Raw genomic sequence first — 21,804 nt, 5'->3', positions numbered from 1 at the left:
GGGAAATGTATTATTCATATATTTCTCAGCACTGCAGAGCCAGTGTGACATGACTCTTGGAAATTGCAAGTAAATTCAGCTCAATTCAGGTACATGTGTATTCCACAACAGTTTTCAATTTGAGTTACTGATATCTAGTTAGTTATAAATCCGATTTATCACATACATTACTTTTCCATTTCTTCAGTTATTTGTCTTTATGAATGTGGCCTGAATCTTACCCCCTCTCCCCTCACCTCCACCCTCCGCGCAAGTTATAGTTCAAACACCAGGTTGAACCATTCCATACGCTTGTCATGAGCTAAATTGGGATCTAGGGCGGAATCTTCTGGGCCTGCCAGATCGGGAAATCAATTTGGCGTGAGACCAAAAATCAGTTTCCTGTTCACGGGATGAACTTTAGCAATTATGTACTCAGGATTTTAAAGGCAGGTGGAGCATCCAGACAAACAATGTCATTAACATGTCATGCATGCTCACTAAAATGCCAGCTTGCCAGAATCCAAGTTCCCCACCAGCCAGAAATTAGAGCGTTCATGGTCATAACTGTATATAAGTGGTGTGCATCTGTCAAGGTAGACTTCTTCCATGATTAATGGTGAGTGGCCGCTGCATTTTCCTCTTTGAGCAGAGCCTGTAAATGCCAGCCTTTGTTTGAGACCGGGTGGTGGCAGTGCAAGTTGCGTGGAGGATGACCGAGGGAGGAAGGGTTAGTAGGGAAGTGTGGAGCAGTGGCCATGCAAAGGTAGAAGGGAAGGTGCAGGCTGCCTGGCTGCCCTTTAAATATGGAGCCCGGACCTTCAGCCCATGAGGGCGGGAACAGTGACTTCCTGCCCACCTCCACCACGAGAATTGTACTTCTCGTGGATGTATATGTAATGAGCTGAACAGCAAATGATTGTGCATGGCTGACCATCACACACACACAACACCACCACCCACCTCCCGCGCCCCCCCCCCCCCCCCCCCCCCCCCCCACCCACCCACCCCCACCCCGAAATCACTCCTACTTCCGCTCCCACCACTTAAACTCCAGATTCCAGCCATAAATTTAAAATTAAAATTAATTGCAACTGGTTTTTAATTTTTTTTTAACATACATTGTGACTGGGTTTAAAGGGATAGCAACCAGGCAAAAGCTAGATAAAAAGTTCAAGGCAAAATACTGCAGATACAGGAAATCTGAAACAGAAACAAAAAATGCTGGAAAAACTCAGCAGGTCTGACTGCATCTGTGGAGAGAAGGACAGAGTTATCGTTTCGAGTCTGTATGACTCTTCATAACTAAAGAGGAGTAAAAATGTGGTGAAATATATACTGCCTAAGGGGGTTGGGACAGGGAAAGCTGGCCTTCTATCCAGTTTCACCTGTCCCATTCCCCCAAAACAGTATATATTTCAGCACATTTTTACTTCTCTTTAGTTCTGAAGAAGAGTCATACAGACTCGAAACGTTAACTCCATCCTTCTGTCCACAGATGCTGTCAGACCTGCTGAGTTTTTCCAGTGCTTTGTGTAGATAAAAAGTTCAGTTATTTCCACAGGCCTTCCCCATACCTTATTAACATCCTAGCTACTTCCCTTGTTCTTTTAAAATCCACATTAAGATCTTTCATATCAGTTATCAGTTTTCTGCTTTTCTAATTTTTGTGTGGACCATTCAACCCATTAACTTCTTTTACAATTGGAAGATTTAAAGTCCTTACACTGTTTTGGAGTTGGGTACTATTTAGAGGCATTTCAGTTTTTAGGCTGACAAAAGGCCCATATCTGAAATTTTAACCTGCTTTATTTCTGTTCACACATGATGATGGACCTGCTCTGCACTTCCACCATTTTCTGCTGGTTGCTGTGTGTTTATTCTAAGTCATGTGCTGCTGAAATTTAATGCAGAGAATTCCTTTTTTTCCAAACCAGAGTTTTCTCAAAAGTGACCGTGTGGCCAGGATGGTTCACAGTGGAGGGTGCTCTGCAAACGACTTTCGAGATGTCTTTAAAAAGAACATTGAAAAGCGGGTCCGCAGCTTGCCAGAGATCGATGGCCTTAGCAAGGAGACCGTGCTCAGCTCCTGGATGGCCAAGTTTGATGCTATTTACAGAGGGGAGGAAGACCTGCGCAGTAAGCCTGCCCGGATGGCCTTGAGTGCAGTGTCAGAGCTCATTCTTAGTAAGGAGCAACTGTATGAGATGTTCCAACAGATCCTTGGGATTAAGAAAATTGAACATCAATTACTTTATAATGCTTGCCAGGTAAGCTGCTAAACCAGATTTTCATATCAAGCTTAAAAAGCATGGCAGTTACCTTATTTTAAAGCAATGAAGCCCAGTTTACATGCACCATCTATTATAGTAATGTTAGGTACGCTGTTACGGTAGGTAGACTGGGTTTTATAGTTCATTAAAGTTAAAGTTCATGCCAGTGCACTCCAATTGTATAATACCATTTTCTTTTGATCATGGTTAAAAGATAAAAAGGACTTACAATTAGACTTATATTTAAAAAGCGCCTTTCACGACCTCATGCCAACCACCAGTGCTTCACAGTCAGTAAAATACAATCATGACCATGCTTCAAAGTACTGCCCAATTTCTGCATAGCAAGATCCCGCAAAAAGCAATGAGATAAATGATGAATCAATCAATTTAAGTGATGTTGGTCAAGGGATAAATGTAGGCCAGGGCAGAGGGTGAAGCACTCAGAGAAGAACTGAGATAGTGCCATGCGATCCTTTATGCCCACCCGTGAGGGCAGAGGGGACCTCAGCTTATCATCTCACCCAATAGGAAGGACTTCAAACAGGTGACTTCAAATAGAAGGGACAGATCACCCTGCGCTACAGTGTATCTGCCTGCCAGCAGAGTCGAGTCTCTCCTGGGTCGAGCTGCAGCAGTCTGAGCGTGGGACTAGCAGATCAGCATTTGCTGAAGGATTCCTTGAGTGTGCACAATGCACTGGTTTAACAGTAATTCCTGTTGCTGTTGCACTCTTCAGAGAAACTGGTGCTTTTAGCATCGGGACTGGACGACAGGTTAGCAGGTCAGGGACTCCAGTGGGCGGTAGCAAGTGGTGAGATGGTGATTGAGGCAAGGAGAACAGCACGTCCCGGCCAGAAGTTTCCTTTAAAACAATGCTTTCTGGATTTTATTTTCAATTATTTGGAGATACTTTAGCGCACTAATGACCTACCGCCTTGACGCTTCTGTGAGGAGAGATAGGCATGCAAAAAATTGACATTGAGGCCCGGAACTCTGGCTTTGGATACTGGGTCAGGTTACAACGCCCTGGAATTCTGAAATCTTTGGGTTTTTTCCAAAGTGATTTTATTTGCCAGCAGGTGAATCTCACAGCAATCTGTCATGGGCGACAGACTGCTGGAGATTGAACTGCATAGTTTGAAATGCTGTGCTTATATATCATGTGCGCGCCCTAACTCTGCCAGTGCAAATTAATCCTGGACCAGGTATTGTTATCACTTGTCAGGCTGAGGGCAGCAGTTCCAGTGCCAAATGACAGGCAGTTTTTTTGCTGTGCTGCGGGTTCCTGCCAATTGGACACTGAATTCAGATTTCCCAAACTCATTTTATCTAGGATCCTTTGTCGTGGGGAGATGCTACTTGTGCTGGTTCCAGAAAAACAGGCAGGAAAGCTAAAGTCCAAGCTGCTTGTCAGGTGGGTGGGATGATTAGTAGGAGTCAGACGTGTAAGTCCATCACTGCAAGCCAGTATAATGGCTAATATTGGACCCATTCAGTGAGATACTTAAAGTTGTTCTCACGAGGGTCTTGGACAACCATATATGCGGGCAGTGTTGTCAGCTGCAGCAACTCGAGCTCTGGGTTTCAGAACTTGAGCAGCAGCTGATGTCACTGTGGTACATCCGGGAGGTTGAGAGCTTTGCAACAGGACGTTTATAGGTGCGGTCACCCTGCAGCCATAGGGTATGCAGGGAGAGAGGAAATGGCTGACCACCAGACAATCAAGAAGGAATAGGCAGGTGGTGCAAGAGTTCCCTGTGTGCATCTCACCCTCTAACCATATTCAGTCCTGAATATTGATGAGAATGATGGTTCATCTGGGGAGTGCAGCCAGAGCCAAGTCCATAGCACCATGGGTGGCTTAGCTGTGCAAGAGGGAATGAAGATGATTGGAAGTGCAATAGTGATAGGAGATTCAAATGTTAGGGGAACAGACAGGGATTTCTGCAGCCACAGACATGAATCCAGGATGGTGTGTTGTGTCCCTAGTGCCAGGTCACTGAACAGCTGCACAGCACCTGGAGGGAGCAGGGTGAACAGTCAGTGCTCATGGTCCACCTTGGTACCGATGACATAGGTAAAAGGAGGAATGTGAATCTGCAGTCCAGAATTTGAGGAGCTGGGTAGGTAATTAGCCAGCAGAAATCCAAAGTAGTAATCTGCGGATTACTCCCAGTACCACACACAAATAAGAATATAAATAAGATAGAGTAGAAGAATGTGTGGCTGGAGAGGTGGTGCAGGAGTGAGGGTTTGAGACTCCTGGGACATTGGGATCAGGTCTGGGGAGATGGGACCTATACAGGCTGAATGTGTTACACCTAAACGGAGCTGGGACTGAGTTCCTTGTGGGTCCATTTGCTAGTGCTGTTGGGGAGGGTTTAAACTAACTTGGCAGGGGTATGGGAATCAGGAGGTAATACTAAATAGGAATACCAAGGTGCATGGAATATTGAGAGAGACAAATGGTACTAGATTAGGAAATAGGAAGGTATTAGGTAGATTCAGCATAAGAAGAAATAAAGTCTAAATCAAAGTTATCCAATGTGCTCAGCAAACTGTATTGAAAAATACAAGGGAATTAATTACTTAAATAATATCTGAATTTATTCGGTTCTTTCATTTAGGCCCAAAATTCGTCCCTTCCTCCAGTCTCCAATCCCTCCCCGCCACTCCCTCTGCTCTCCAAACTCTTTCCCCTGCCACCCCAACTGATCTCCAGCCTCTTACCCCCGCTCCCTCCAAATCCTACCTCTGCCTCCCCCCAACCAGTCTCCAATCTCTTAACCCCCTCTCCCTCCAATCTCTCCCACCCACCCCCTCTCAAGTCTCCAATCTCTATCCCCCACCTCTACCCCCCACTTTCCCATTGGAGAGGGAGTTGGGAGAGAGAGAGGAGGAGGGGAGTGGTGGGAGAGAAACATTTCCCCAGGGGTGGGGTGGTGCACAGTGGTGGGGGAAAACTGCTTTGGGGGAGGGGTGATGGTGCAGGGGGCACTGGCAGGGTTATGCTGCACTATATGTTACGAAGAAAAACAGAGAACTAGTTAAAACTCATGTTAAAACCTGATTTGTCTAAAGTTAGCTCAGTTTTAGGATGCTTGAAGCTATGGAAATTCAGAAATATGGAAAATAAATTGGTTGTTTTTGGTGTCCGAATGCATAAGCGATATTGCTAATCGCAAATGTTTGAGCAGTGCAGTTTGGGGCAATTGATGACATTGTCAGTTACATTACTTGCAATGTTAAATGGTAGCTAAATGATCGTTTTTGCATGTAATTGATGTCCAACGAGTGCAAATGAATGCTGTTGAATGCAAATGATGTCAAAGTTAGCAGGGTAATTTTTCAACCTCCCTTAGACTCAGGGGTAATGCCAGAGGACTGGAGAATTACAAATGTTACACAGAGATAAAAACAAAAAAACTGCGGATGCTGGAAATCCAAAACAAAAGGTCGTGAGCTCCTTCCCCATCCCCACCCCCTTTCTGTTTCCCCCTTCCTTTTTTTTCCAATAAATTATATAGATTTTTCTTTTCCCACCTATTTCCATTATTTTTAAATATCTTAAAATCTTTTATGCTCTCCCCACCCCCACTAGAGCTATACCTTGAGTGCCCTACCATCCATTCTTAATTAGCACTTTCGTTTAGATAATGTCACCAACTTTAACACCTATGTGTTGTTTTGTTCTATTGTTGTTGACATCTTTTGATGATCTGCTTCTATCACTGCTTGTTTGTCCCTACAACCACACCCCCCCCCACTTCTCTCTCTCTCTCCGCCCCCCCCACACACCTTAAACCAGCTTATATTTCAACTCTTTCTTGGACTCGAACTCAAGTTCTGTCGAAGGGTCATGAGGACTCGAAACGTCAACTCTTTTCTTCTCCGCCGATGCTGCCAGACCTGCTGAGTTTTTCCAGGTAATTCTGTTTTTGTTTTACAAATGTTACACCTTTGTTTAAAAAAGGATGTAAAGATAAGCTCAGCAAATACAGTCAGTTTAACCTTGGTGGTGGGGAAGCTTTTAGAAATGATAATATAGGACAAAATTAATAGCCACTTGGGCAAATATAGGTTAATTAAAGAAAAGCAGCTTAGATTTGTTAAGGGAAAATCATGTCCTTGAGTTTTTTGAAGAGGTCACAAAGAGGGTTGATGAGGGTTATGTTATTAATGTGGACTTCCAAAAGCATTTGATAAAGTGCCATACAGCAGATTTGTGAGCAAAGTTAGAGCTGGATGCATAAAGGGGACAGAAGCAACATGGATACAAAATTGGCTGAGTGACAAGAAACAGAATAATGATGGACAGTTTCTCAGACTGAAGGAATGTTTATAGTGGAGTCCCCCAGGGATCAGTATGAGGAACCCTGCTCTTCCTGATATATATTAAAGATCTAGACCTTGTTTTACGGGGTAAAATTTGGGAATGATAGGAAACTTGGAAGTATTGTGGCTCATGAGGAGGACAGAGTAGAACTTCAGAAAGACATAGGTTGGTGGAGTGGGCAGACAAGTGCAGATGACATTTAACGCAGAGATGTGTGAAGTGATTCATTTTGGTAGGAAGAATGCAGAGGGACAATACAAAGTAAAGGGTACAATTCTAAAGGGGTACAGGGCCAGAGGGACCTGGATGTTTGTGTGCAAAAGTCATTGAAGCTGGCAAGACTAGTTGAGAGCATGAATAATAAAATGTACAACATCCTGGCCTTTATCAATAGGAGCATCGAGTACAAAAGCAAGAAAGTTGTGTTAAATTTGTATAAAACAGTGGTTTGGCCTAAACTGAAGTAATGCTTCCATTCAGGGCACCGTGCTTTCGGAAGATGTGAAGGTATTAGAGAGAGTGCAGAAAAGATTCACAATAATGGTTCCAGGGATGAGGAACTTCAGTTATGTAGAAAGATTGGAGAAGTTGTGACTATTCACCTTGGAGAAGAGGTTATGAGGAGGTTTGACAGAGGTTTTCAAAATCATGAGGGATCTGGACAAAGCTGTTCCCGTTGGTGGAAGGATCGAGAACAGGAGGGCACAGATTTAAAGTAATTGGCAAAAGATGCAATGGCGACATGAAAAATGTTTTAATGCAGCAAATGGTTATGATCTGGAATGCACTGCCTGAGTGTGTGGTGGAGGTAGGGTCAATCGAGGCTTTCAAATGGGAATTACCTGAAAAAGAAATATTTGCAGGGCTATGGGGAAAAGGCAAGGGAGTGGCACATGTGAATGAAGGTGAATTGCTCCTTCAGAGGGCCAGTACAGGCACAGTGGGCTGAATAGTCTCATTCTGTGCTGTAACCATTCTATGATTGTATAATTCTACAAGTAATAGTTGCGCTCTTTGGGTAAGTTTCATGCTAACAATGCTGAACAGTGCATTTTGGGAAATCACACAGCCCCTGACCATGATTTTCAATCCATTAAGATTGAACCTCGTTCTCTGCTCCAGACTTTGCACATTTCTTCTTCCTTCCCACTTTGTCTTCCCTGTAATCATTTTGTATATATTTCTGAACAGTATCCTTTTTTTAATTTTTCTCGCTGAATTCCATCCTGCCCTTTACTCTCTCCTCTTTCCTTCCCTTCAATTTCCCAGCAGCTATAAAGCAAGTATTCATCTGGGCACCCTTTTGTAGGAACCATGGGTTGCAATGAAGAGTGCAGTGAAGATTCAGATCAGTGCAGGTGGAGTGCTAAAATACTAGAGGTGTCATCTTTCCCTTGGGACATTACACCAAGGCATTAAAATCCTATCATGGTATTTGAAAACAGCAGGAAGTGTTCCCATGTCCTGGTTAATTTCTTCAATGGACAATAACAAAAAATCAATTAATTAGTCATTCATCATCCCTTGATGCTGTTTTGAATCCTGTGCACAAACTCATCATGTTGCCCACATAACAACAATGACTGCTTGGGATCTGGAAAGGTGCTACAGGTGAAGCAGAAGATTGTGGGGGATTGAATTGCATTCATGAGGATTGTGAAAGATTTTCACAAGGTAAATAAGGAAAGTTTGATTTCACCACTGAGCTGGGACATAACTCAGGGTTATTCCTTGAAATAACATCATTGGAGCAGTACTTTCTGTTACAAATGGCAGTTTGGCAGAGACTATAGCATCTCTTAAAAGGAACTAGCTAAGTATTTCAAAAATAAGAGTATAAAAGTTATGGTGAAAGGGATTAGAATAGTTAGCTCAGAAAAACTCACACTCCACTGGTTCAATGAGACAAATGGTTTCCTTCCTTGCTGTAATTTCTATGATTGCCTGGGTAATATATTTTGTAAGCATTTCCTTTTAGCTTCCTTCTCTTGTTCTCGCTGTCAAGGTGTTATTAATTGAACATTAATTATCAACATTGCTGATGAACTGGCTATATAATGATGTCGTAATGAATGAGCACTTACTTCAGCTATTCTTACCTTTCTGCATGAATTTATTGATTACAGCTTAATTTCTTTTTAATTAAAATAGTTTCTGTTCTATCATCTACAGGCCACCTAGTTAATTTATATCAATTAAGTTTTCATCTTGCAAATCTTGCTCGTAAGTGGAGATCCCAATTAAGTGATCCACAAAGACATTTTAAATGTCAAACCAGAAAACAATTAAACTGCCACCAACGTTGTGGAATTACTTCTAGTGACAGTGCTTCTGCAATAAGATCCAGGCATTATGTTGAGAATTCACCTTATTGTCACTGAAGAGGTTTGAATGGGAACTGCAACAACAGCTTGCATTTAAATGTCAAATATCACAGATGGTCCCCTTACTTAAGGAAGGATGTCAATGCATTGAAGCAGTTCAGGGAAGGTTTACCAGACTGGTACCTGGAATGAGCGGGTTGTCTTATGAGGAAAGGTTGGACAGGCTAGGCTTGTATCTGCTGGAGTTTAGAAGAGTAAGAAGTGATCTGATTGAAACATATAAAATCCTGAGTGGTCTTGACAGGATGGATGTGGAGAGGATGTTGCCTCTTGAGGGAGAATCTAGAAATAGGGGTCACTGTTTAAAAATAAGGGGTCGCCCATGTAAAATGGAGATGAGACAAAATTTTTTCTCTGAGGGTCATGAGTCTTTGGAACTCACTTCCTGAAAAGTTGGTGGAAGCAGAGTCCATGGATATTTTTAAGGCAGAGGTGGATAGATTCTTGATAAGCAAGGGGGTGATAGGTTATTAAGGGTAGTTGGGGTGCAGATTTGAGGTTACTATCAGATTAGCCATGATCTTATTAAATGGCGGAGCAGGCTCAAGGGGCTGAATGGCCTACTGTTGCTCTTTGTTCACATGTTTACAGGTGTTTCATAGGTTGGAGTCAGGCCCATGTGAAAATTGGAGAGGAGCATTTGGGGGATGTGGATAAAGGCACAGTCAAATAAGCTTTTTAAAGGTGGATGGAGTGAAGCAAGATGGAGAACTTTAGGAAGACAATTTTTGCTGGTCTGAAAAGAACAGGGAATGAGGAACACTCAATCGGTCCTGACATCACAGACTTTGAAATGTTAACTCCTTTTCCCTCCACAGATGCTACCTGACTTGCTGAGTATTTGCAGCATTTTCTGTTTTTATTCCAGATTTCCAGCATCCACAGGATTCTGCTTTCCGCTTAGTTTACATGTATGTTTAGGTTCAATGGTTACTCCCTACCCTCTGAGTCAGAAGGTTTTGGGTTTAAGCCCCAGTCTATAGATTTTAGCACAGAATTGAGTTTAACATGTCAGTGCAGTACTGAGTGAAGTACAGCACTTTCAGTGGTGCTATCTTTTGGACGAGGCATCAAATCAAGGCTCTAAATCTCCTAGACATTAGAGAGGTTGCAGAAAAGATTTACAAGAATGGTTCCAGGAATGAGAGGATTCAGTTACAAGGATAGATTGGAGAAACTGGGATTGTTAGTCTTAGAGAAGAGAAAATTGAGAGAAGATTTGATAATTATTAAAAATTGTGAAGGGTCTAGACAGAGTAGTTGGGGAGAAAATGTTCTCACTTGCAGAAGGATCAGGAACTACAGGATTCCGATTTAAGGCGAATAGCAAAATTACCAAAAGCAACATGAAATCAAATGTCTTTATGCAGTGAGTGGTTAGGATCTGGAATGCACTGCACGAGAGTGTGGCAGAGGCAGATTTAATTGTGGCTTTTAAAAAGGGATTGGATAATTATTGAAGAGAAAAAAAATTGCAGGGCTATGGGGAAAGGGTGAGGGAGTTGGACTTATAGGTTGAAGCAGAGTTCTTGAATATTTTTATGGCAGAGGTGAATAGATTCTTGATAAGCAAGGGTATGATAGGTTATCTCTCGTAGAGAGCTGGCATGGATGCGATGGGCCAAATGGCTTTCTCCTTCTTTACTGTAACCATTCTATGATTCTACAAGGGGTTCCACGGTGCCATTTGAAGAAGACATTTATCTCTCAATGAATACCAATAAAACAGATTGCCTACTCACTTATTGCATTACTGTTATTACAATCTTGCTGTGCAAATTAGCCACCACATGTGCCTACATTACAACAGTAATTCCACTACAAAAGTAATTTATTGGCTGTGCAGTGCTTTGGAACATCTAGGGACATAGAATGTGCTTGATAAATGCAAGTTCTTTTTCCTTTCTATCTTTTTTGTTTGAATTCTTTTTTTTATTTTGAATATATCAAGTCCTCCAGGTTTGATCATCCTCAGACAATTGAAAGTTGTTCAGGTTAAAGTGTGAAGTAAAATTAGCTACACTGCCATTAGTGTCTATATAATTATTGCTTCTAAAGAGCAAATTCGCTATTTGAGACTATTGATGCTGATCATCTCTAATGGGTGAAAGGTTGCCTGAATCACCTCTGATTGCCTTTCTAAGAGACTTTTGCCAGGGTCATAAGATGTCAGACACTGGCTGTAAGTACTGTTGGGTTTCAACAGATGAACTAGAGGAAGCAGCAATTACTTTAGCAAGAATCTGTCTCTAACTCTGATTTCTTAGACTCAATAATTGGCAGTATGACTATATTCTGATTAATGTCATATTACCAGCAGGTAGCATGATTTATATTGAAGCTCTTTTTAAATTGTTAATTTGAAAATGGATCATCTGACAAATATTTTTACATGATAGATGCGAATGATTTATTCATCTATTGTGCATAGTGCTTGAAAGACATTCTAATGTAGTTTTTAGTTACTTAAAATAGTAAATTACTATGCCAACGATATGATGTGTGTTTAAGATATTCAATTCATTCTGTGCATATAGTCAAATTGGGAATAACCCCAGTTCATTTATCTTTTTAGTTAGCTAATGCATCTCTGTGTGATACAGAAAGAGTATTTGAAAATGAGAGAAAGAAGAAAAAAAGACTGTCTTTTAAAATGTGTGCACCAGCTTTAAGATGGGAATAGCCCCAGGTCTAGACATTGGCTGTTGGTGCTACTGTTTGTCATAGTTGTGATGCATGGTTCCACAGTACTGACAGCCTCAGGCACTATGCCCTTGTGCCCTATATTTCATTTGTGAATCTAAACAAAAAGGGTGTGGGGGGCCAATTTTACTGCAGTGAACATTATAGCTGAGTCGCAAACAGTTCTTGACAGATATCCATGTACGTAGTTGTGGCCAGAGGCAGTATTTAGTAGAGATGAACATGAACTCAGGCTGATTTTTCTTTTCTCATCGTTCGCCTGTGAATGTCAGGCAGAGATTAAATATCTCAGCACAGTTCAGGAGCTTAGCCAATGATTATCCTGCTTTGTATGGCTCTGTTACACACTGGTTGACATATTCATCTGCCCATTGAACTATTGAAATGTTTGCGTGAATGTCTAAATGACAGTAGTCAAACAGCCTGAATTCTTGAAAACTTGCCCACAATTTTGAGTAGAACTGAGTTGCTGTTCAAACTTTGGTGATGGCTACTTTACACATCTTGTTTGATCATTTCCTCCCTCACCCATTTACCATAACACCTTGCTTTTTTGCTCATTGACCTTAAGTCCATAAGAAGCTTGTGTGTTGATCTAAATGGTAAAATTTTTGTTTTATGACATATGTGAACAAAAATCAAATTAAATGGTAAGCAACATACTCATCTGATGCAGCTGATTTATTTGTGTGGTTCTTAATATAGGTGCCTTCTCATGCTGATTGTAGCATTCATTGGAGGTATTCTATAGGCCTCCAAGTAATTAGAGAGAGAGAGAGAAGAGCAAATCACAGATGTGCCAGACACAGAGGGCTGAATTTTACCAGCCATTGGGAAGCGCACTGGGAGGTGGGAAACCAGACAAAATGGCACAGGAAGGCATTGGGTGGCATGTCTGACATTGTCCAGCTGCTGTGCCGTTATGGCAGTAGCAGGAAAGTGGCAGACTGCCTGCCCACTCAAAACCCAATTGAGCCATTTAAATGGCCAATTAAGGGCCTCTTCCCACTTCCACATGCATTTTGCCTGCATTGGGAGGGCTCACCACCATGCAGGGAGATTGCTAGGTAAACCTTGGTAGTTGTTTGGCCCAGAGAGGGGGGGGGCCCTGGCTGCCTCCTCAACATGTTGCCACTTTTCCTCAGAAATAATACTAAAGATAAAAGAAAAATCAATTGGCACTTAGAGAAGTTTGAGTTAATTAAGGGTAGCCAGGATGGATTTGTAAAAGCTAGATCATGCTTGAATAATCTAATTGAATTTCTTGATGAAGTAACAGAGAAGGCTGATGAAGGGAATTTAATGGATGCTGTCGGCATTGATTTTAAGAAAGAATTTGACAAAGTGCCACATAAAAGACTGGAAAAGAAATTTGAGGCTTATGGAATAGTCAAGTTGGCATCAGCTTGGATAATTAATTGGCTTAAGAATAGATAACAGCGAGTTGTGGTATATGGCTATTTTTTAGTCTGAAGGACAGTAGACAGTGATGCTCACCAAAGTTCCATGCTAGGACCACTGAGTTTTTGATATATATGAATGATTTGGATATCAAAATAACAGAGCAAAATTTCAAAGTTTTCCAATGATACCAAACTTGGATAATTGGAAGCGTCATGACTCACTGGGGATAGTGCGGTGTAATATCAAGCCCCACTGCTCCCTGAGCTGTGACAAATGTGAGAAAGTTTGACCAATCCCCACGTAATTGTTTAATTTAGGTTAACAGAATACAAGCACCAGGTTTGTAAACTTAATAAGTAACTAACTGTTTATTGAACAAATTGTCTTTAACCAATGGCGAACGAAAGCAATACGAACTGCTAATTTCTGACTCTATAACTCTACCCCTTCTTAAGTTCCTGTACACAACATATACAAGACACATAAGACATGCAAAAATATGGATTTTAAGGGTGGGATAAAACAGATCAATAGCACGAATTCCAGTGTACAGGATTCAGAGGGTTGTGTTTGATCGATGCCTTCTAAATTCTTTTCAGCTCCTGTTGATGACATGAGGTAGTCTTCCAGCACTTTCAGTACTTAGTCACTGGCTCAGCACTTGCCTTTCAATGTATCTAATGGTGATTTTCCCCCTTTCCTTTTGACAGGGGTTTTCAGAGAGAGAGCAGGTTATAGAGATATGAGGAGAAAAAGCCAGCTAGCTATTATTGTGGAATTACAGGAATCTTATACACACAGGAGTAAGAGGTTTTAGGTGTTTTTCGTTTTCAGGCTAGGAGCTATTCTGCTGCACTGCTCTCACACAAACCCAGGTCACCTGGTCAGGAGCCAATTAGCATGTTGTTGTCTCTGGTTAGACCACAACTGGAATATCGCATTCAGTTCTGGTCACCGTAGATTAGGAAGGATGTGAGGGTCCATGAGGGGGTGCATAGGGGCTCTACCAGAATGATTGCAGGGATGAGGGATTTTAGCTGCAAGGTTAAATTGGAGCAGTTTGGTTGTTTTCTTTGGAGCAAAGGAAATTGAGGGGAGATTTGGTACAGGTGCACAAGATTATAAAAGTTTTAGAAAAGGTAGGCAAAGAAAAGCTGGCTTCATTATCTGATGGTACAAGATCTAGGGGACAAGGATTTAAGATATTGGACAAGAGATACAAGAAAGATGTGAGGAAAACCTTTTTTTACGCAGGAAGTGGTAATAACCTAAAATTCGTTGCTTACGTATGTGGCGGAAGCAGAGATAATTAATAATTTCAAAAGCAAATTGAATGGGCACTTAAGGGAAATAAGCATGCAGGGCTTTGGGGATAGAGCAGGAGTGGGTGGGCGATTTCTAAATTTCTGTTTAAATTCCTTGAGAAAAAGTAACTCCTGAATGATATCATTGCTGGTGTACTGTTGGCATCATCTCTGGCATTTCGAATAAGGAGACCCCAAAGATAGGGGTTGGTAGAAGTGCCAGTGATGCTTTCACTGGTAAAATATGGATTAGTGTCTCCAATTTCAAGAGTTGTGCACTTGTACTATGCTAGCAAAAGAAGGAGCAAGAAGGGAGCATGTGGTGATTAACAGGGCAACAGGGAAAACTGGAGACTGAATCATTCCAGAACACAGTTCAACCTGCATTTTTGTCTTGTGTATGGATGCAGAAATATACTGGGCCTTGCTTGTGTACCTTTTTGGGGGCTGCTGCTGAGCAATGTTGCAACCAATATCAGGAAAGGTCACCAGCCTGATCTTGTGGTTTAGTAGAATGGTTCACGATCCAGGGGAGGACCCATTTTTTGTTTGGGGGAGAAAAAAGCTTTTGCAAAACAGGGACAGAAATGTCATGAGCAAGCATAATTACTTGTAGGTATATGATCTGAGCTTTAAAGGGGATAGTACCATTCGGTGCTCTTTGTTGGAATATACTTACTGTAACAAGAGCAGTGCAGTGTCCAACATTTTTATGACCAGTATGAAGAGTCACCACCACTACCTCTCCCCTATCCTAGAAACTTCCTAAGGAGAAGATCTGTAAATATTTCTGATTATAGGAAGAAAGACTTTGCATTTATATAGAGCCTTTCAAAACCTCAAGATATCACAAAGCACTTTACAGCCAATGAGGTATTGCTGCAAAATAGGAAATAAGGCAGCTAATTTGCACACAGCAAGTCTGAGAAACATCCATTTCTAGTGACGTTGATTGACGGATAAATATTGGTCAGGACGCTGGAGATAATGCCACTGGTCATCTTCAGAATAGTGCCATGGGATCTTTTATGCCCACTTTAGCTGAGGTTCCATCTACTCTCTAATGTCACATCTGAAAGATGGCATCTCTGACAGTGCAGCTGTCCCTCAGTATTGTACTAGAGTTTCAGTCCAGATTATGTGTTCAAGTCTCTGGAGTGGGATTTGAACACATGGCCTTCTAATGCAGACAAGAGTGTTACTAACTGGGCCCCCACCAGCAGCAATGTAAAGGCAAAAGGGCATTGGGACTGATGATATGAGGTATCAAATCTCAGATCTGAAAATACCATCTAGAACTGCCTGCCTTTGCAATACTTTTTCCCCCAATGCAATAATATTAATATTTGCAGTATTAGCCAGTCCTCCAAAGTTGAATTTTCATCATTAGCCCTAATAAAAATGACATGAAAATTCAGCATTGAGGAAATCTAGCAATCAGCTTTAAGCAGCATGGTTCTTATCTTCTGGGTGTTGGTGGGTGGCGGCTGTGGGAATGGAGGAGGAGAACAGTGGGTGCTAATACCAATCAGAAGGAAGAATGATTAGTATTCCATGCATCAAAACTTAAACAAGGGTTTAGTGCTGAAATGAGAATGACAATCCCTTAATTAAATTCAAACCTACTATTACTGATTCTCACAGATCATTTAAACAGATTTTCAATAATCCGTGTTTTAGATCATTACTACAGACAGAATAATGACAGTGTTGCTGAATGCTACCTATAAGGGCGTCAGTTTGAAGTAACAGCATTAATATTTTATAGTCATCACAATCACAACTGTCTGTACTACTTCAAATAGCTGTTTGACATTTTAAGCACTGAAAATGACATTGGTGTTTCTACACACTGCAATATGCCTACCAATCTTTATTTCCCCTGGAGACTGAAAACAATATGCAACTAATTTTTCCCCTTAGCAAATATTTGACCAGGGTAATGTGTTAGTATGAATGCAATTGCTGCTGACGATATCTATAATGTGTTTTCCTTCCTTCCTTGTGATGCTAAGGGGGCAAGAGGAGGTTATGAATTTTCTTTCATAGCTAGGAAAGAATTGGTTTGTCTGCTAGAAAAATGAAATACCTGCTTCTTTGAGGCTTTTGAGAGAGACCTTTTTGACCATCCTGTGATTAATAATGAGTTCCCTGACCCCTCTCACCCACCAAGGCTGCTTTCAGTTCTTGTGGCCTTATTGTTGACATTGGCTGTCTCTTCAAGAAGATAGTGAATAATATTTCTTTTAAATCAAGAATATATCAATATTTGGTCGTATGAATCCAAGTTATTTTGAATCCATTGAACTGTTTTCCCCAAATGTTTGATTGACTGTTTGCAAAGTTGCTTTACAAAGTATTTTTGTTTTATTGTCTTCAATGTTAATGCAACAACACTAGGATATGAGCTTTCTTTTGCTGTTGTATTGCACTGGAAACAGTTTAAAAGGTGTGGTAGTGCTCTATTTGCTCCTGGAATTAGTTAAGGTGGTCGTGTTGAATAGGCCAGATCAAACAGAAATGGTGGGTGATAGTGGGGAGATAGTGGTTTAGTGGAAATTCCACTTGACTGGTAATCAAAAGACTCAGGCTAATGCTCTGGGGATATGCTCTGGTGGAATTTCAATTAAATGGATAAAATCCAATCAATTAATAATTCTGGAATTGAAAAACTAGTCTCAGTAATGGTGACCATGAAACTATAATTGTTTATCTTAAAAACCCATCTGGTTCACTAATTCCTTAGGGAAGGAAATCTGCTGTCCTTTTCTGGTCTGGCCTACATGTGACTCCAGACCTACAGCAATGTGGTTAACTCTTAGCTGCCCTCTGAAAAGGCCTAGCAAGCAAGCTGCTCAGTTAAAGGGCAAGCAGAGATGGGCAACAAATGCTGACCTTGCCAGTGACACCCACATCCTGTGAAAGAATAAAGAAAACCGCAAGAGGGTTGGAAAAAAGGGTGAGGAGAAAAAAATTAAGAGACTTGCTTCCCAGTGGCTTGATTAATACATTTTCTTGGGCTTGGGTGCAGGGCAGAAGGCCTTGTCCCTGTATCCTATGAATGGTTAATGTCGATGTGCTCAAACATTGGAAGGAAAGTCTGACTGCAGTAAGATGAAACTTACAAGGCCTCAAACTGTCCTCACCATTCTGCTATGTCTCTGCTGTTTTCCATCTTGTGTTATAGTTTTACATTATATTTCACTTGCATCATTACATATAATTACATTAAGCATACAGCACAGAAACTGGCCATTTGGCCCAGCTGGTCCATGCTGGTACTTATGTTTCACATTAACTTTGCCCCATCCCTCTTCATTAAGCCATCTGCTGCTTTCTCCCTCATGTGTTTATCTAGTTTCCCTTTAAATGCATCTCTGCTATTCACCCCATCTACCCCTTGTGGTAGCGAGTTCCACATCCTAGCCACTCTCTGGGTGAAGAAGTTTCTCCTGAGTTCCTTATCGAATTTATTAGTGACCATCTTATATTTATGACGCTTGCTTTTGATATCCTCTGCAAGTGGAATCATCCTTCTTGTTAAGCCCAATCATAGTCTTAAAGACCTCTATCAGGTCACCCTTTAGCTTCCTTTGCTCTACAGAAAAGAGCTTCACTGTGTTAAACCTTTCCCGATGGGCATAGTGTGTCTCAGTTCTGGTATCGTTGTGTAAGCCTGACCCAGAAGATTGAAGTGTCAGTGGTCAATGATCTTGTTTTACCATTACAGCTGAGGATCGTGAAGAATTATTGGATTCCAGTTCCAGGTACATGCTTGGCTTTGCTTTTTTGGAGCAATAAAATGCCCTTTAAAGCCAGTTCCTTTCTCTTACATTTGAATCCTGCCTCCATACCTGTTGATAGAAATCCTCTGTGTTTACATGACTGCCGACCATCAGTCGGGACCTTATTTTGTTGTGTGTACAAATGGAACCAACAGAGACTGTGTAGCAGAAGAGGATTAATTGTCATTGCAATCATTTTGATTTTGATTTTTGGCGTTGCTGAATAATGAAACACAGCAGCCAATTTTGTTTCACAGCTAGAAGTGAAGTTTTATAAACAGACATAACCAAACAGGATTTCAGTTCCGTAAGGATGCTTTAATTTATTTAAAAGAGAAGCTTTAATTTTCAATGAATGGTGCACAGGTTATGATTGAAAACAGTAGCAGGCCAAAAAAATAACACTGAGGTACTGCTGTTTTCTGAGGGGCCATGCTGGTTAACACCAGACATGGCAGAAAGGAATGGGAGCAAAACACATAATGTATAATGTACTGGAGAATAACACTGTATGTCATCTCGCCTTTCTTCAAATGCATTGCCAAGCTGTCACTGCGGTTCCTAATCTGAATGCACGACAGGTAACCATCATGAATAGTTGTTTTCCAGACTGGAGGAAAGCTTGTAGTGGAGTTCCTCAGTGGTCAGTGTTGGGATCCCTGCTTTCCTTAATATATGTTAATGGCCTAGACCTTGGTATAACAAGGCACAATTTCAAAATTTGCAAATGACACAAAACTTGGAAGCATTGTGAACTGTGAGGAGGATAGTATAGAATTTAAAAAGGACATGTTAATGGAATGTGTGGACAAGTGGTAGATGAAGTTCAGTGCAGAGAAGTATAAGGAATGTAGAGACACAATATAAACTTAAGGGTGCAATTCTAAAGGGGGTGCAGGAACAGAGGGACCTGGGCCTATATTTGAATAAGTCATTGATGATGGCAGGGCAGGTTGAGAGCATGGTTATTAAAGCATACAATGTTCTCGGCTTTAATATGAGCATAGAGTGCAAGAGCAAGAAAGTTATGTTCAATTTAGATAGAACACTGGTTCGGCCTCAGCTGGACTATTGCATCCAATACTGGGCGCCTCACTTTAGGAAAGATGGAAGGCATTAGAGACAGTGCTGAAAAGATTCATGAGAATTTTTTCTAGCAATGAGGGACTTCAGTTACGTAGATAGATTTCCGAAGCTGGGACTCTTTTCCTTGGAGAAAAAAAGGCTGAGGGGAGATTTGATAGAGCTATTCAAAATCGTGAGGGGCCTGGACAGAGTAGATAGGGAGAAACTGTTCCCACTGGTGCAAGGATCAAGAACGACAGGGCACAGATTTAAGGTAATTGTCAAAAGAAGCAATGGAGACATGAAGAGAAACCTTTCCACACAACGAGTGGAATGCACTACCTGAAAGTGTATTGAATGCAGGTTCAATCAAGGCATTCAAGAAGGAATTGGATTATTTCCTGAAAAGGAAGAAGGTGTAGGTTTACGGGGAGGAGGCAGACGAATGGCACTAGGTGCGCTGCTCATTCAGAGAGCATGCGCAGGCACAATAGGCTGAATGGCTTCCTTCTATGATGTAACGATTCTGTGATTCTAATTCTGAGATTCTCCAGTGGAAGTGTGAAGATATGATGTTAAAGTAAGAATCCATCTATAAACGGTACAAGTGATGGGATGAACAATATCCATCATTATCAAAAATAATAATTTTTAATCACAGACACCTCTCACAAAGTACTGGATGCAATAGTTCAGCTGAGGCCAAACCAGTGTTCTATATAAAGTGAGCATAACTTTCTTGCTCTTGTACTCTATGCCCCTAGTAATAAAGCCAAGAATACTGTATGCTTTAATAACCGTGCTCTCAACCTGCCCTGGCACCATCAATAATTTATTCAAATATACACCCAGGTCCCTCTGCTTCTGCACCCATTCTTTGTACCAAAATGAATCACTTTATACTTCTTTGCATTGAACTCCATCTGCCACTCGTCCACATATTCTATTGGCTTGTTTATGTCCTTTTTAAATTCGAGATGATCCTCCTCATAGTTCACAATGCCTCGAAGTTTTGTATCATTTGTAAATTTGAAATTGTGCCTTGTACGCCAAGCTCTAAGGCCATTAATACATATCAAGAAAAGCAAGGATCTCAATACTGACTGCTGAGGGACTCCACTATAAGCTTTCCTCCAGTCCAGAAAACAACTGTTCACCACTAATGTTTCCTGTCACTCAGCCAGTTTTATATCCAGGGGCAGAATTTTACCTGTTGTGTGCGGGTGGGTGCCTGACCCGTAAAATCACGCGAGATGACGCCAGGCAAGCATCCCGACGTCATTGAGCACTCGCGCGATATTTCGCTCTGCGGGCATGCATAAAAGTCGAAAGCGTGCCCGCCGACAATTAAGAAGGCAATTAAGCCCCTTAACGGCGTAATTGTCTGTGATTTTTTTTTGTGGCCCATCCAACCTTACGGTTGGTGGAAGGGCGAATCAGCCAAACGGCCTTTACGCTTTTCATGAAACCTCATCTAAGGGCGGGATGAAATCTCCATTAGGAAATAAAATAAAAAGAAATATCTGGGGACAGCATTTTTATGAGGTATGCTTTCAGGTGCCTGATTGTGATGCATGGACATTTATTTGCAGCTTTTTAGTGCTTCATTTCATTACTTGCAGGTCTGCAGCTCCCTGAGGCAGCTGTCTGCCTTCAGGGAGCTCCCTCGAAGTGCTCGCCTGTGCCTGCGCTGATGTCATTACCTGCCCTCTTCCCACCCCCACCCTGGCAGTGCTGAGCTTCTCAGTAGCATTTCATGCTGGCTGGACATTAATTGGCCAGCCAACATGAAATCGCAGTTGGGGACGATGGTAAAGTGAGGTACCCCGTCCCTTTAAGAGAATGCAAGTGTACTGATCATGTGATGGCATTGACGAATCACTGTACAGCGTGGGCAATTGGAAACTGTAAGTTTCTAGTTCTGGAGGTTTCTGAGTGAGCACATATGATCTAGTACTCTGCCCTATGTCTCAATAAACCATCGCTGTTTATTCTTACATCTGTCTCTCCCCTGTTACTGATTGCAAGCAGCAACTGAAGAGGATATAGGAAGGTGTGCAGTTAGAATTTGGTTGGCCAACGAACTCATTTACCCAAGATATGAAAATGGCGACGAGGATAAAGAACAAAAGAAAATAAATTTCAAGATGGATGAGCAAAGCATTGGAAAGAGCACCTGTACTTACCTTGTAAGATAGATGCCTGCCGGCAATTGGGGAATAAAGTAGTGCTGCAATTTAAAATTAAAAAAACCCTGCAGAATCGAGATCATGGAGATCCTGCCAAAACTCGAAAAGAGCGCAAAATCCAGCAGAGAAAAGCCAACAGCTGTAAAGACAGAGTTTAAAAAAAAGTAACTGCTCTTAATGTGGCAATACATTTAAAAGGGTAAATAGATGAAAAACAGCTATGGACAGAAAATTATAAGAAACCCCAGAGAGAGTGTGACTCCGTGGTGAGCCAAACACCTAAATTTGGCTTTACCTGGAAAGTCTATTGGAAATGCAGTTCCCTTGCAGTCATCACGATGCCACAGTTTGGGCGTGTCGATCCACTCAACCCCATTTC

At 41.5% G+C, this 21,804-nt stretch overlaps 1 protein-coding gene across 7 annotated transcripts in view; it reads left to right on the top strand.

Annotated features, from left to right (window-relative positions):
- The window catches only part of cadps2 (Ca++-dependent secretion activator 2), an 829,148-nt gene that overhangs the window by 302,834 nt on the left and 504,510 nt on the right, over positions 1–21,804 (top strand). For all 7 annotated transcript variants that reach the window (XM_041216037.1, XM_041216039.1, XM_041216038.1 and 4 more), the window contains exon 3: positions 1,917–2,249. In XM_041216037.1, coding sequence (XP_041071971.1) covers positions 1,917–2,249 — 333 coding nt within the window. The remainder of the gene's footprint in view (positions 1–1,916; positions 2,250–21,804) is intronic.

This window comes from Carcharodon carcharias, chromosome 21, assembly GCF_017639515.1.
Source record: "Carcharodon carcharias isolate sCarCar2 chromosome 21, sCarCar2.pri, whole genome shotgun sequence".
Lineage (NCBI taxonomy): Eukaryota > Metazoa > Chordata > Chondrichthyes > Lamniformes > Lamnidae > Carcharodon > Carcharodon carcharias.
Note: the sequence above shows the minus strand (reverse complement) of the source record. Positions and strands in the feature narration are given on the sequence as shown.